The sequence below is a fragment of the Molossus molossus genome, unplaced genomic scaffold (genome assembly GCF_014108415.1).
Source record: "Molossus molossus isolate mMolMol1 unplaced genomic scaffold, mMolMol1.p scaffold_m16_p_9, whole genome shotgun sequence".
Lineage (NCBI taxonomy): Eukaryota > Metazoa > Chordata > Mammalia > Chiroptera > Molossidae > Molossus > Molossus molossus.
The window spans coordinates 96,029,264-96,046,470 of NW_023425403.1; the positions used below are offsets into that span (position 1 = coordinate 96,029,264).

The 17,207-nt window shown below is 40.4% G+C and overlaps 1 protein-coding gene across 1 annotated transcript; it reads right to left on the reverse strand.

Moving 5' to 3' along the window:
* Positions 1-476: 476 nt before the first annotated feature.
* On the reverse strand, positions 477-15,915 carry DLEU7 (deleted in lymphocytic leukemia 7). Its single transcript, XM_036250457.1, has 2 exons — positions 15,445-15,915; positions 477-683 (listed from the first exon to the last, which is right to left on the reverse strand). Exons 1-2 carry the CDS (start codon positions 15,913-15,915, stop codon positions 477-479), a joined length of 678 nt encoding a protein of 225 aa, XP_036106350.1.
* Between the last annotated feature and the right edge of the window lie 1,292 nt (positions 15,916-17,207).

The window sequence follows — 17,207 nt, forward strand, 5'->3', positions numbered from 1 at the left end:
AAATAGAGTGCTCAGTAAGTAGAACATATCAATTACCAAATATCCTATTTATTCAAGATAATTATAAGAAACATGGAGCTTTAATCATGTAAATAATGATATTTAACCTCGTAGGCCTACATTAATATGAATATAAATTCATGTATCATTCAATTAAAATGAATACTTAACATGAATTAATAAATATATATATATACACACATAGAATCCAATCGGTTCTACAAAGTAGAATATATTTCCATCAAAAAGTCATCAAATATGTCAACATATTTAAAAATGTGAAGTCCTGTTTTAAAATTTTTTCACCAACATGCTATAAGGGTATAGATGCCACTGGTCAGACTGCTGTATATTTTATCAAGTGTCTCTTTAGTGAAAATAAAAACATCTATTGTCTGTTGATTCAGTTAGGAAGGTAAGGGCCAAGTTCTCTTAGCAGTGCTTAGCTGTGGTTTTGATTCCAGTGTCTTGAACACTCAAATGTCTGGGAGATTCTGTAAGATCTGTCTCAAGGAAGCACAGGCTACCACATGAGCATCAGAAGGAAGGTTAGCAAGTGACTGAATCAACTTCTTCACTATCGTCTTCAGACACTGGTGGGCAGCATTCAAGTCCCTGTCAAACTGCTGTCCTTCGATCTGTAAAGCCAGATGACTGCAGATATTTCTAAACTCAACACTGTCCTGAAAGAAAATGCAAACACAAACAAGCAATTAGACAGGTTATTGATGACATATTTTATGCTTTGTGTACCCAGCTTCCACTCCCATCTCTTCTGATGACAGCACTCTGACTTTTCTCCCAGAGAACTATTCTCCTCCAGTCTTAGCCTGTGTGGTTTGACCAAAGCTGACCCTACTCCACAACTCCAGGGACCACGCCAATCTGAGCATATCATGCCTCAGTAACTAGGATTGGTCAGGGATGGATGGGTGACCCAACATAGGCCAATGAGCCACGACCCCAGAACATTTGCTAGACTGGGAAAGAGAAGCTCTCTATAACTGAGATTGTTGGAAAACATCTTGCCACAACAGGGGAGAATCCAAATGACAATGACGCCAACACAGAAGAAAGTAGACCCACGAAATTAAAAGAGACTGATTTTAATCACATTTTCTGAACATGCCAACTTAACTGTATTAAATAAACCTCAGGATTTTTTGTCTATCTGCGTCAACAAATTGACCATTTGAAGTTGAGTTTCTATTATTTGTTCCTAAAAGAGCTTTGACAAACACATAAATAGCGTCTGTTCCTATCATTCCATACTCACTGTCTTCAAGATTCCAATCAAGAATTTAGTATTATTGAACACGGTCTCAAGAAATTTCCAATGTAGCCCTGGCTGGTTTGGCTCAGGAGCTGAAGGGTTTCGGATGCAATTCCTGGTCAAGGGCACATGTCTGGGTTGCAGGTTTGATCCCAGGCCCTGGTTAGCATTGTGCAGGAAGCAACTGATCCATGTGTCTCTCTCACATGGATGATTCTCTCACTCTCTCTCCTCCCTCCCTCCCTTCCACTCTATCTAAACACACACACACACACACACACACACACACACACACAAATCAGTGGAAAAATATCCTTGGGTGAGGATTAACAACAACAAAAAAAAACTAAAGACATTTCCAATGCAAATTTAGAAAGAATAGTTCCCAGGTAGTTTAAAACAAGGAAGTAATTAAATAGATTTTTAATCCCCAAATGTTTCATGTTCTAAAATACATCACATGTAAATGATACATTGAAATTACTGCACATCACATGATTTATTTTTGAATAAATGTAAATGACTTCCCACAGACTTCTGGTTCTGGCAACATGGCATGCTTAGTTTCTCCAAAACCTCTTGCTACTAAATTCTAAATAAAATAGAACAAACATCCTTTCTGCACTTACAGGAAAGTAATGAAAATCCCCAAGGGCCAGAAATAAAAGCAAAGTAAATTGCTTTAGCTGTCTGCCAATACCCATCAAGAAAAGAGAGTCATTCTCTCTTGAGCCACGTTTGGGATGAGGGTAAAGCTGCCCAAGAATGTGTGACTGTGGGCCTGTACCACATAGAAGTTACTGCACAGAGTTAAGTTTGCAGTTGCCCTCGATACCCCATACATATTCTAGGAACACCAAGCTAAGAAATTAACATGAAAATTAGAACTGGGCTAAAATATCCAGGGACACAAGGAAAAGCAAACAAAACCCTACTCCACAGAACATGTCCACAACACATGCTCCACTGTGGGATTCCCATAAAGCTCTGTCAAAGATAAACTCGGAATATGACATTTAAAATACAATTCACCATGATACAGCAAAAAAATAAACTGCAGGGCAAAATTAAACTCCAAGAATTTCAGATATGAACTATGAAATATGATTAAAATGATTGAAAATATAAAAGAAGGAATCAAAAACTTTTCAAAAAAAAAATCAGGCTTGAAAAAGAACCAAATACTACTTCTAGAAATGACAACTATCATGACAAATTAAATACTCAATGGACAATTTAAACACTTGAATAAACACATCTGAAGTGAAGATTAGTAAACAGGATGATAAATGTGAGAAAATTGCCAGAATACAAAATGTAAAGTTATATAAATGTAAATAAAACGAGATGTTAACCACTGTGGATGGCTGGATGATGAAGTACAACAAATACATTTCCTGGAGAGACAAGAGAATAATGGATACAATTATCCAAAATTGACCCAAAACATAAATCCTTACATTCAGGAAGTAAAACAAGCCTTGTACAGAGTAAATTAAATGAGATACAAGTCTAAACTTATTAAGGCAAAACTACTCTGAAAAGTACCAGAGAAAAAGAAGGTTTCAAGGGATGACAAGACAGTGAGCATCTAAGCCACAACTGAAGATGGAACAAAAGCAGAATAATATCCTCAAATAACTGTTGACTGAGAATTTTTTTTAATCTAAGTAAACTCTCAAGGCAAACTAAATATATCTTCATTTTCAAAGACAATAAGAGTTACCACAATAGACCCTCGGTGCCAGATCTTCCTAAAGATATAACTCAGAAAGAGGAAATTCAGTGCAGAAGGAAAGAATGAGGTACAAGAAGCGACAGTGAACAAAGAAAATTAAAAATATGGTATAAGTCTAACAAATTGATTGTTCAAAAAAAAAATTTTAACAACTAACTTGGAGTTTCCAAAAGCAAGATGTTCTAACATGCTGAATAGCAGTAACATGAAGATGGAGAGATGTTTTAAGGCATTGCATTTATTCAAGAGAATGGTGGCAAAATTGGTAAACTTCAGATTTGTTAAGTATGCAATATGAGAAATGGAAGTGTATCGTTCAAGGAGAGAAATAATGCATAAAACTTCAGAATTAGCAGGAAGAAATGTACATTAAAACTTTATTGATCCTATCTATAAAAAGTAAAAATGAAGAAACACACAAACCTAAAGCTAGGTGAATAGAAACACAAAACAAGACACCTTTGAAATATAGTGGTTCCAGACTGTATTTTAAAAATCTATATGTTTTCATAATAGCAACACATTTAAAACTAAAAATACATAAAGATTGAAAGTAAATGAATACTAACATATATGCCAAGCAAAGAGGAGCCAAAATAGAGCCAGAAAAAAAATCATTATTAGTTATAAAATAAACCCCAATTAATAAAAGATATTATTCCCCCCAAGAAGAAATAACAGTTTTGAATTTTTGCATGCCTAACATGATAACCTCAATTTACATTCCATCTACAAACATACAGACATTTTATCTCAGCTGCCTCAGAAACTGACAGATAACCCAACAATCAGCCTGGAGAGACAAGATTGAAACACTAATCACAACCTTGGTCCAATGAAGATAAGCAAATATACATTATTCTTGAAGATATATAAAATATTTATGAACATTGACTATATTATAATATGTGACAAAGCAAATCTCAATAAATATCAAAAAGTCTATATTATACAAATCACAATGCAAATAAATAAGAAACCAATAACATAGATAACCTTCCCAAGACATGTGTAACTTAAAAATCTACTTGCAAATAATTCATGGGTCAGTGAAAAAAAAATTAAAGTTTTAAAATACTTTATACTTAACACTTAGGATAATACTATATCACAAATTTGTGGGATATAGCTAAGTGAGAAATGCTAGACTTAAATGATTATATAACTAAAGAATAATCACTGAAAAACCATAAGCTAAGAATTCAACTGAATAATTCAGGAAAAGAAAAACAAATAATTTAAAATAAAATAAAAGAAAGAACTAAAAATTGAACCAATGTTTGATGAGGAACTAGAGTTTTCTTCCTAATTCTATATAGAAAAACAAAGCTATTCTTCTCCCTAATAAAAACTGACACTTCACTGACTGGGTGGCTCAGTTAGTTGGAGTGCCATCCCATGCATTGGAAAGATTGCAGGTTTAATTCCCACTCAGGGCACATATCTAGGTTGTGGTTCAATCCCCAGTTGGGGTGCATATGAGAGGCAACTGATCCACATTTTCCTCTCACATCGATGTCTCTCTCTCACTCTCTCACTCCCTCCCTTCCTCTCTCTAAAATCAATACACATATCCTCCAGTGAAGATTTAAAAAAGAAAAAGCGTTCCCTCCTCCTAAAACACAAAACAACAACAACAAACCTATGTCACTTAGGTGAGAATAAGCTGGGTTTCTGGCAAAGTGTTTAATAGAGAACATCTTCCAAGAAACGAAACTAACATCTACTTCTCTAGTTCAGCAAACAGTGGCAGTAGGCCCCCAGTGCGAGCTAGGTACTGGGATGGAAACGAAACACCCTGCACACTCTTACTCAAGGCTTCACAGCTAAATGCTCTTAGGTTTTTTCCCTTATTTTTATATTATATATATGTATTTTTTAAACAATCATCTTTACTTTTTTTTCATTGATTATCTAGATAGAGTGGAAGGGAGGGAGGGAGCGACGGAGGGAGGGGAAGAGAGGAAGAGAGGAGGAGAGAGGGTGAGAGAGAGAGAGGGAGAGAGAGATTCATGTAAGAGAAACACATCAATTGGTTGCCTCCCACATGACCCCTACCAGGGCCGGAGATCAAACCTGCAACCCTTTAGTCCGAAGGCCGACCCTCTAATCACTAAATCAAACTGGCCAGGGCAGGGTTTTTTCTCTTTAAAGCATTCTTGCTTCCCTGCCTTTGTGTGCTGCTCATTTTTCCTCAGAAGGTAGTAAGGGGCTACTTAGATAATCTGTCCCATAGTTTATGGGACAACCTATATTGCTGAAGCACATTGCTTGGGAATGGGAAAGTTGGTTCTAAATGACTCTGGACTACTTCCCATAGATCCACATCAAGGAAAATCGTCTGTTTGCTTTAAAGAATTAATCCAATTCTGACTATAAAGTGGGAGGATCAAAGACAACTTTCAAAAGGAAATTCAAAATAGAAGGAACCACTGAGATGTGTATGGACATGTGTCTATTAGCCAGTTTGCAAAGGTATTCATCACTCAGAGAAGATGAAAATGCCTTTATAAATATATTTGTGGGCCTAAAATCTAAAGTCAATTTCACATTTACTGTAAAGAATCAAAGAGATCATCATTTGGAGAAATTATACATATAATAAAATTCCACTGCTTGGCTCTACTGGTCCCTGAGGCCCTGGGTAAACTTCAGATCTCTGGCAAGCTTTGCAAAGTCTCTTTATTTTACTATTTTAGTACAGTATTTCCTTTTAATCCTTTCTCAAATATATTAACAGTCAAAGAAAACAAATTAATAGGAATAGCTTTCCGTGGGACTCTTAAGCCAGGGAAGGAAAAAATAAAGCAAGTGGTTGCTTCTCTTCCTTTCTGGAAGGTCTGGAGGCCAACTATGGGCCCAATCACAATGGCCTCCAACCAAACCTCTACTGATGCTTCTTGCAAAAAGTGGGGCCACGAGTGTTGAGGCAATAGCATGCTATGTGGCTATGGGCTTTCCATAGGAATTCACACGATCAATATTGGTAATGATTTCACTTATGGGCTTTCCATTCAATGACAGAGCATATCCTCCCAGCAGCTTTTATTTAGCAAGTCCCAGGTGCTTCCAGAAATGATGTAATATCCTACCAGGGATTTGAGTGCTTTGCCAGAATTAGAACACTATAGCTGAGCAATCTAAAAGCGGTTTTGGAACTTCTAAAGCCTTATGTAATTTCAGGCTGTGGATATAAAATGTATTGATTGCTCAGTGGTTCAAACTGGTGGCCAGCATTTACATTTTAAAGTGAGATGGGGAGTCAACTAACATACTGGGATAGTGACCTCAGCTTGTTTGATTCAGTTAATAAATCAGTTAATTTTATATCGTCTCCATTATCTGATTGACTGCACTGGATAAAAAGGCACTAAGATATGGATTTCTTTGGATAAATACCCCAGAAGTAGAACTGCTGGGTCATGAGGCAGTTCTATTTTTAATTTTTTGAAGAATCTCTATACTGTTTTCCACAGTAGCTGCAACAATTTGCAATTGCACCCCATCCTTGCCAATACTTGTTGTTTGTTGATGTATTGATAATAGCCATTCTGACAGGTGTGAGGTGAAAATACTAACTTGAAAAGATATATGGATCCCTATGTTCACTGTAGCATTGTTTACTATAGCCAAGATAAGGAAGCAACCTAAGTATCCATTGATAAACGACTAGATAAAGAAGATGTGGTACATATATACAATGGAATATTATTCAGCCTTAAAAAACAAACAAACAAACAAAACAGTAAAATCTTACCATTTGTGACAGCATTGATGGACCTAGAGAGTATTATGCTAAGTGATATGTTAGATAGAAAAAAAAAATACCGTATTATTTCACTTATATGTAGAATATAAAGAATAAAATAAGTGAACAAACAAAACAGAAACAAATTCATAGATACAGAGAATAAATTGATGGTCACCAGATTGGGGGTGAGGGGACTGTTGAGGGGCTGGGTGAAAAAGATGAAGGGATTAAGAAGTACAAATTAGTAGTTACAAAATAGTCACGGGTACGTAAAGTACAGCATAGGAAATATAGTCAATAATATTATAGTAACTATGTAGGGAAATCACTTCATAAGCTATATAAATGTCTAACCACTATGCTGTACACCTGAAACTAATATAAAATAATATGTCAACTCTAATTGAAAAATAAATAAATAAGACATAAAGGCAGTAAGATATGGTACCTGGTCTCTAAAGAGCTTATGACTAGTAAGGGGAATGAAACACATAGAGTATATATCCAAATATCCAAATGTCCAGTGATGAGGGCTATGTGAAAACACAAAACCCTAATATTATAGAGGAACAGACATTTGTAGACTCATAATCTAAGCTACATTAGATTCGCACAAAGCTCCTCCTAAAGTGTGAATCCTTTCTATAGCATAGTTGATACGAGGTTGTCCAAAATTTTCTTGGTCACACTGGAGAAGCTCATGTGCTTAGGAGGCAACCCATGGCTCTAGTTTTTAGAACATTTCTTCCAAATTTTTAGCTGAAATATTTTACCAGCTAAAATATTTCAGAATAATATCTTATTCTGAATAAGATATTATTCAGAATAAATGGCTTCCCAAAGATGTCCACATCCTAATTCCCAGAACCTGGGAGCATATTACCCTACATGGCCAAAGGGACCTTATAGAAGTTAGGTAGGACACGCAGCCCCATGCAGCTATAAAGGCCCCTGAGATGCAGAGCTCATTCCTTCATGAGTAATGGACTTGCCATCAGAACCCTGGTTCTGCGCCATCTGTGGACAAGACATTTTATCTATGGGATATTCAGTTTTCTCATCTGTGAAACAGAAACAATAATAGCTACCACATGGAGAGATGTGAATATCAAATTAGCTCATGGATGTGCACACTCACTGTATTTATAAAGCATGCCATCAATCTAAGGTTATGAGTAAAGTACTCTGTTAGATGGAAGATCAGTAAGAAGGAGACAAGAGAAAGGAAGGGGAGAAAAGAAAAATATGCTCCATAGAAACTTGGAATCTAATTGGTGATATAAAACTACTTAAACTGTTCAGTAAAGATGTCACACAGAATAAAATTAAGGCTCAAAAAGAGTGGTGGAGCTCACCTCACATGCATTAGGCTGGCTACTATAAAAAGAACTGAAAACAAATGTGAAACAATTGGAACCCTTGTGCACTGCTGGTGGGAGTGTAACCTCCTGCAGCCTTTGTGGAGAGCAATATGGAGGTTTCCCAAAAAAGTAAAAATGAAGTTAACATATGATCCAATAATTCCATTTGTGTGTATAGATCCAAAAGAACTAAAAGCAGGATCTCTACAAGATATTTGCAAAGCCATGTTCATAGCAGCACTATTCCCAATAGCCAAGAAGTGGAAGCAGCTCAAGAATCCATTGACAGATGACTGGATAAACATAATGTGGTCTATATGTACAATGGAATACTATTGAGCCTTAAAAAGGAAGGCAGTTCTGACATGTGGTACAACATGAGTTAGCCTTGACATTATGCTAAATGAAATAAATCACACACAAAAGGACAAATACTGTATGATCCCACTTACATGCAGTATCTAGAGTAGTCAAACACACAGAAAAGGAAAGTAGAATGGTAGTTGCCAGAGGTTGGGGGAAGGAGAAATGGGGAGTTACTGTGTAATGTGTATAGAGTTTCAGATTTGCGAGATGAAAAAGTTATGGACATTGGTTACACAACAATGTTAATGTACTTGACATTAGTGAACTATATACTTAAAATAGTAACTTTTGTTATGCTTTTACCACAATAATAATTTTAAGAAAATTTTAAGGTTTGGATGAAGCATCAGAGAAATGGTAGGTGGGAAGGACCATATAGGCACTACGAGATAGGTGGTGCTGGGAAAGGCAGTATTTGATTCATAAGGAAAAGAGCTGACCCCTGCAATTAGAATGAATAACATAAGCCAAGGCCTGAAGTCAAGTAGGGGCTGGGACTGGGAGATCAGTCTGAAACTAACAGAGCTTTTGAATCAGGATATAAGCTAGTTGTGAAAAGCTGTGAATGCCCCCATAAATTCCCTGGAGACTTCTAAGCCTGAGAGCAACATGGCAAACCAGCATTTTAAGAACACTGGTGTGGCCCATGAGCCTGAGCACCTAGGTGGCACCAAGCTTCAAGTTAAGGTCCTTAGGCACACTGTCTCACTTAAAGCCCATAAAAGTCTATGAATGAGAGAGGAAAAGAAACATGGCTTGGTAAGATTAAATGATGTACCTAAATCACACAGCAAATGAGTGACAGAGCCAAAATTAGCCTCCCTACTAAACTCCAATGTTCTTCAAAGACCAGCCCCAAATCAGAAACTGGGCCTGGCGCCCTGATGACTCATTCAGCAGAGCGCACTGTCCGGTATGAGACAGACTGGACAGGAATGACAGCAGTAGATGCCCCAGTGGGACGAACAGGGACGCCATGGGAGCCAGCAGAGAAGGCACCTAACTAGCTTTGGTGATGAAACAAAAATGTCTACCAGTAAATTACTCCATGTTTCTTTTTTGGCCATATCCATGCTGTGTTTGTTTGTTTAATTTTTTCTTCATTGATTTTAGAGAGAGAGGAAGGGAGAGGGAGAGAGATAGAAACAAGGATGAGAGAGAACATCAGTTGGCTGCCTCCTGCATGCCATCCACTGGGGATTTGGCCCACAACCTGGGCATGTGCCCTGACCGGGAATCTCTTGGTGCATGGGTCAGTGCTCAACCACTGAGCCACACCAGCTGGGCAACATCCATGCTATTTTTTAAGGTTAACTGAGTATTATGAGTGTTACCACACTCAAATTGGCCTTGGTCACATCTAAATTGAATGTTGGCCTATTGGCCATTCCCTTTTTCCTACAACATAACTGAGAGGGATTGACCATCTGGAAGATATTCAAGGCATGGAACCTTCTGCACCCCACATAAAGCCAAGTCCTAGCTAATCAGAAACCTAGCTGGAGCTCTTCCTTCCTCTGCTCTGTTCTCTCCTACCCAGTGTCCGGGAGGTCTCAAAAAAAAAAAAAAAAAAAAACACCACACTTGTACTTTTCCACATTATGCACTGTGTTTATTAGGAATGCACACATCTGGAATCCTTGAGCAACTGAAAATGCACCTGCAAAGTCCAAAAAGGGAAGAAAAGTTAAGCTTTTTTTAGCTTCTTACTGAAAATAAACACTCCCATCAAAACTGAAGGCTTGAAGGCAAAATGAATCTGGCAGCAGAGTCAGTTTCAAAGCTTGTTTCCTGAAACCAATACCAATGGATAATAAATTCAAAATACAATATGACTTTATAGGCTCCAAAATGCAGACAACTTTTAAACAACCCACAAGAAAAGTCATTGTTGTTTTCCTATTATGTCACCTTCAAAATCACTTCTAGATCTACATGAACCATAAATCAGTTCATATTTCCTTAACCATGGCCTTTAAAAGAAGTTGGTTCTTTTCAAAACAGTCACATCTTGAGCTATATTCTCTTACAATGGTCTCCACAAACATTTTTCGTCTCATATTTTCCCCCTCACTCTCCCTGAGTGCCTAATGTCCTCTACAGAGAACAGTAGAGAAAGAAAGCGCTGTCCCCAGCTTTCTGTGATGGGGCCTGGTCTTCATGAGCTTCGGCATGGCCAGCAGACCATTCTCCATAAAAGCCACCCAGTGCTAGGACCTACAAAGAACACAAATCCTCTCCTCAAACGCTACAACCCTCCACACTGGATGTGTACATAAAATAGAAATGCTGTTCCTCTGTGTAGGGGATGTTTTGAAAACCATACACTATTAGGAATAGTATGCTTCAGATTGTGCCACGTCAACATCTGGCTTTGAGCTACAAATTCACAGGGCCCAGAGCAGTCACCAGTCACCTAAAACCCAGATCAATCTCAAATAGATATGCAACTGCACATTAATAAAACACCCAATGAAGAACCAAAGTATCTGCCATTCACCATAAAAAGTCTGTCGTCCACAGGAAATTAAACATTCTTGCTTGCACTGTACCCAGCGTCAATGCCCGCAAGTAACCAAGGTTCCTTGTACATTTGCTTTGGGTACGTCATCATTTTCATTAGAAAAGTCTGTGGAAAGCACTTTGTGATGGATACAAGAACTTGATGCAGGTATTCTCACAAGGCAAACCCAAAAGTTATAAAAGAGAGCATGGCAGAATTTCCATCAAGTTGTCAAACATAAGTGGCTTTATTTTAGAGCCTTTCTGCAATATCTTTCCAAAATTTTCATTTCAGAAATCTTATATGTCCTGATTCTCATATAACTCACATTTTAAGAAATTACAAACTATAACAAAACTACTTCTAGAGTGTTCACTTTTTCTAACATATAAGCACTATTTTGTCTCAAGTGAATAGCAATCCCCAGCTATTAATTATATGACCATGAGCATTTTATTCCCTTTAATAATATGTGAGTAATTTTTGAAGACACAATTTTCAAATTTGTAGAAACTGGCTTAACTGATTAATGTTAGTGGAGGGAAGCACTCATCATCAGTGTCTTCCCCTGAGTAACCCAATATTCACACTTATATTTTATAAAGATTACAATGACTTTGCAACCAAAGCTAACAGTTTTCTAACCACTGCTCTTGCTTTGTAGAATGAAAAAACAGTGAGGACTACTAAACGTGATGGAATAATTGGTACCAGAATTAGCTAATTGAAACGGGCCAGCTCACAGGCAAGTTAAATCTGCAATGTCAGGAAAGTTCTTCTGCCTCTGAAAGTTGGCATCACCATAGTTTCCATGAAACTTGCTTCAGAACAGAAAGAACTCTTGGCAACTATAAATATTTTTAACTCTCAAAGGAAGACAGACAAAACTCAGTCAGTGACTTCATAATTGGCTGGTTAATAGTCTCTAAGTGAGTTGGTCATTTTTGGCAGTTTGTAAAATCCTAGCCTGGCTTCCTTCTGGTGCCTCCCATAATTCTATGCTCCCTTTGAGTTGCAGGTGCTTAAAGCAGTCTTGCTAGTATTACTAGTTTGACAATGATTTCCTACATTTACCTGGTGCTTTTTGTCACTACGTAAAGTGGCCATCATGGAAGAAGGGACACAAATTACCCAGTGTTATGAACTGAATTGTGCCCCTCCCCCCCAAATAAATGCATATATTGAAAACCTAACTTCCTTGTGACTGTATTTTGAGATAGGACCTTTAGGGAGGTAATTGAGATTAAATGATGTCAGAGGGTGGGGCCCAGATCCAATAGGATTGGTGTCCTCATAAGAAAAGGAAGAGACATCCAAGATCTCTCTCTCTCCATATGCACAGAGGAAAGACCAAATGAGAACGTAGTGAGAAGGTGGCCATCTATAAGAGGAAGAGAGCCCTCACCAGAAAACAAATTTGCTAGCACCTTGCTTGATCTTAGACTTTTCAGTCTCCAGAACAGTGAGGAAATAAATGTTTGCAGTTTAAGCTACCCAGTCTGTGACATTTTGTTATGTCAGCCCGAGCTAAGAGTCTACAATGTGACTGTTACACCCAAGTGGTATGTATTGCATGGCATGATGACTGTGTCCTGTCAACTAAGCACTTTCACGTACTTTATTTCAGTGTGATGTTCATGACACCCCTATGAACTAGCCGTGAGATTTGGTAGAAAGAGTCACATAAAAGCATGGTTGAATTGTGGGCCATCACTTCCCAGAAGCAGGATCCTCAGCAAAGTCCTAAGTTCCTTAGAGCCTCAGTTTCCTGCTATAATAAATGTTTGTCAGACTGGTTAACTACATCTTCCCAACCAAATTTAACAAGACTCAGTACTATTAAGCACTTTTTATCCATCACGAAGAAGGAGAAACTCACTTCATGTTTTTCTTCTTTGCATATTTTTGAGAAATTCTAAATATTCAAAAAGAATATTAAGTGTTGGTTTCTTTAAGAAAAAAGTAAAGTACGATAAAAATACCCATTGTAGCCCGGCCAGTGTGAATCAATGGATTGAATGTCCTTCCATAGACTGAGAGGTCCCAGTTGGATTCCCGGTCAGGGTACATGCCCCAGTTGTCAGCTACAGCCAATTGATGTTTCTCTCTCATACCGGTGTTTCTATCTCTCTCGCCCTTCCTCTCTCTCTAAAAATACAATGAAAACATATATTTTTTAAAAAATCCATTGTTATTGTGGTGAGGGTTTCTCTGCCTTCATGCCTTTTCTGCCTTCTGCCATGGTGAACACATTTTAATTCCCCTCTCAAATCCCAGACCTTTCATCGCTTCTGGGTCTTGGTTCACACAGCTCCCCTAAAATGTTCTTTCCCTTTAATGCCTGGACAGCAAACATTCTTTTTTTTTTAATCTTCACCCTAGGATATTTTTCCATTGATTTTTTTTTTTTTTTTAGATAGAGTGGAAGGGAGGAAGGAAGAGAGAAACATCAATTGATTGCCTCCTGCACAACCCTGTCTGGCCCGTGGATAAAACCTGCAACTGAGATACCTTGATGGGAAATTGAACCCGAGACTCTTTGGTCCACAGGCTGACTCTCTAACCGCTGAACCAAACCAGCCAGGGCACCATTCCTTTTTAAAAAAGGTTACCTTGCCCTGGCTAGTTTGCTCCGTGGTTAGAGCATCGGTCCATGGACCAGGGAGTCCCAATTTGGTTCTCGCTAAAAGCACGAACGTCGATTGCAGTTTGTCCCCTACCCCATTTGGGGTCGTGTGGGTGGCAACCAGTCGATGTTTCTCTCTCTTTCTTCCTCCCTCTCTCCCTCCCGTTCTATCTGAAGATAAGTGCAAAAATGTCCTCAGGTGAGGATAAAAAAATAAAAATAAAAAAGGTTACCTCCTCTGAGGATAAAAAAAATAAAAAAGGTTACCTCCTCCCAGAAACATGCCAGGATCACCAGGATCATCTGAGGTAGAACCGATCACTCGGCCTCTCTTTTAGCCAACCCATCTATGTCTTATATATACTCCTAATATCATATAACACTTTCTATTTCATTAATTCATAGTACACATTTTTTCACATTTCAAAAATCTCTGAAATTGAACTATCTTACAATTGAAGGTCTATCATAATTTGATTGCCAGGATTTTTTATTTCTTAGAAGTACAATAAAAGGTGTATCACACTTGAGTGTGTTGGTGAAATGCAGCTTCATTAATTTAACTTTCTAAGGTGAGTGGAGCTGTGCTTCGCATCTGGAGGCATCTGGTTTCCCCTTTCACATTTGGCAATATTTGGTTTTATCACCTTGGGGGGGGGGGTGCTGGCATCTAATGGGCAGAGACCAGGAATGCTGCTAAGCATCCCATAATGCACAGAACAACGCCCCACAACAAATGCCCAGCACAAAATGTCAATAAAGCAGAGGTTGAGAAAGCCTAGTGTAGAGTAACAATGCTTATTAGAGTGTATGATAGACTTTATTATGTTTGGTTTTTAAATCAGTCTTTTATAGTGTATATGCAATCTAATATATAGCATTTTTTTCCCCAAACCTTGGCTTGTAAAGCAAGAATAGCAATTCTTGAGAAATGCTCTAAGCTTTCTTCATCACCCCTCCCCATTTCCTTCTGAAAAAAACTCCCAAGGGAAATGAATGATGTAATGCTCCAAGTCAAAACTGGAAAGCCAGAAGGTCTCAAAGAGATTGTGACCTGAAACCAGTTAGGTTAATTAATAGCAAAACCAAGACTATAACCCAGACCTCCAGATTTCCACAATCCAGCTCAGCCTGAGAGGCAGCTGCTTTGTTTCCTGACAGTTGGGTACCTTAAGAGAAAAATGCACCCTATAAATATGAGCTGCTTGACTTAGCAGGAGGTTAATATTAGTATTCAAGCTTCAACACTGGGGACACATCCTGCTCTTACCCTAGTTTTTGAGAATTTAGATGCACTCTGTAATGTCCCGAGCTCTATGGGGAACTATATTTACGCAAAAATAACTGTGATTCATAAGTTTGAAAGGACTTTAAATTAATGTAGGTGATTTCTTCATACAAAAGGCAGTGGGGACTTAATACATGTATTTAAGGCTCTGGAAGAAGGGTTATTAATTTGAAGGGGGGAATAAGGGTAGCTAGCTGTCCTTCAGGCCTAGAAGCTGCACCTGTGGAAAGGGCCTTTACCTGGAGCAGGAAGCTGATTTCCGTGCGAGAAGGAGTTGCAGAGGCCTTCAGCAAGGCCTCTCCCGCTTCCCTGCTCTGTAGTCAGGCGGCCCCAGGTGGGCACCTCCGCACTGCTCAGCCCCCAATCCTAGTTCCCTGTCACAAGTGCGGTGTCCTCCACGTTTCATCACCCCCTTCACTCTCCCGTGAGCAGCTCAGCTTGGGATCCTGTGACCCCACCCAGTCTCCATCCAGGCCCAGCAGCCCTGGCTTGCAGGAGGATCCAGCTCCCAAGGGGGTATGCTGGAGGCCAGACTCACCTTCAGGTGAATGGGGAAGGACCGCTCCTGCTGCAGGGGACCCAGCAGCGTCTGTTCCACGCTGACCAGCTCTGAGGTCGAGTCCACCACGCGGGCCAGTGCGCTGCGCATAGCCATCCGGGCCAGGGTGCAGGGCCCGCGGCCCTGGGGGAAGGGAAGCAGCTCCGCACCCCCTTCGGCGCCCCGCACCACCTCCACCTCTGGGGGACTCGCCGGACCCCCGGAGCCCCCATTCCGGATCCCCCTGGCCCCGCTGCCCTCCTCCCAACCCATCCCCTGTCCTAGCCCCTCCCGAGCCTGCAGCGGGCTTGAGCGACGCGCTAGGGCGGAGGACACGTGGTCCGGGTGGGGCGAACTCCCAGGGGCGCCCGGACCATCCCCCCAGCCCCATTCCTGCTGCAGGAGCTGCAGGGTCTGCAAAGCCACCATTTGGTGGCTAATGGAGGCCACTAAGGGAGCGGGGCTGGCCATCGTCTCCGCAGCCGGCTCTGCGCGCTCCGCGGGCAGGTGGAGCAGCGAGGGAGGGAGGCGATGGGCGTTTGGGGTCGCCAGGGTCACATTTTCTAACCCGCGGTTCATAGGCCTCCGGGCCTCTCGAATTGTGGGGCTGGTCCCGCCCCTGGCCCGCCGTGGGTGATCTGCGCTGGCCCCTGCATTCGCTTCAAGCCTGAATCGCCTTGTTCCCGACCCAGTGCTGCTCGAAGCGCTGCTCCGCGTGCACTTGAAAATCAGCCAAATGCTGAGCTCCGGTTCTTCTTACTCTTCAGGGTTTTGCTGGGAAAACGTGCTGCGAAGTGCAGATACATCTGTCGGCCGCATTACCCCACCACTGTCTCCTTTGAAAGATGCTTGCCACTGACCATTCACGCCCTGCGGGCTGGCGATAAAAGACTCTCCTGGGAGTGACAGTGTACAGAACTAGAGAAAAGCTCACAAAGGGAGAGTGAGCCTGCTTCTTCTCTCTCCCTTTCTCACAGCCCTAGAGGAATTTTCAGGAACTTCTTGAAGTATCCTTCAAGGCCTCTAGCCCCCCAAACAAAAGAAAAGGACTTGTGTCTGGATGTTCTGCAGGTCTCTGCCTTGCCCCATGCCACATGGGCTTGGAGAGCCCGACCCCGAAGTGGCATCAGGCCTGCTCCTGAAGTGACGGCCCAGATGAGGAGCATAAAGGTTTTGTGTGAAACTCCCAAAGGATTTAGGCTGCAGGGTTTGAACTAAATCCTTTTACGAGCCATGAACCCAGAGACAGCTGTACAAATAGTTGCAGGTTTTAATTAAACCTAATGTCGATACTTCCTTAATTTAGGAAACAAGGATTGGAAAATTAATGCTTTGATAGATTAAAAACTATTGGTGTGTAATTATACTTAAAAAAACAAGAAGACATGACAGGGAATGGTATGGGGGACTGTCCCAGAGCAGCATCGATTCTGCTTGCTTCCTGTGTGGGAAACTGGTTAGATAGCCTCACAATGCAGTGAAGGGGAGGCCCCTGACAGACAAGTGTATCCTAGCCCACCTGAAGGATGGAATTTCATTCTTTCTTTAGAAGGAGAGTCCCCCTTAGAGTTGTGGGGTGAGCTGTGGAGAGACCCCGCTTGCTGAGAAAGCTGCTGCAGTGACTGTGAGTCTAGAAAGGCTGTTATCGGAGATGTGGGGAGGGGTTCGGGGTCCTTTAAGGTTTCTTTAACTCTGGGAGAGCATGACCCCACATAATCCTCCCAACTCTCCAGGGATGATTCCTTCTCCTTCTCAGTGCTTTC

Coding starts and splice junctions, on each gene's coding strand:
- DLEU7 (XM_036250457.1), bottom strand. CDS start 15,915: ATGGCCAGCCCCGCTCCCTTAGTGGCCTCCATTAGCCACCAAATGGTG. Junction 684..15,444: donor CCTTCCCCATTCACCTGAAG/GTGAGTCTGGCC, acceptor ATTTTCTTTCAG/GACAGTGTTGAGTTTAGAAA.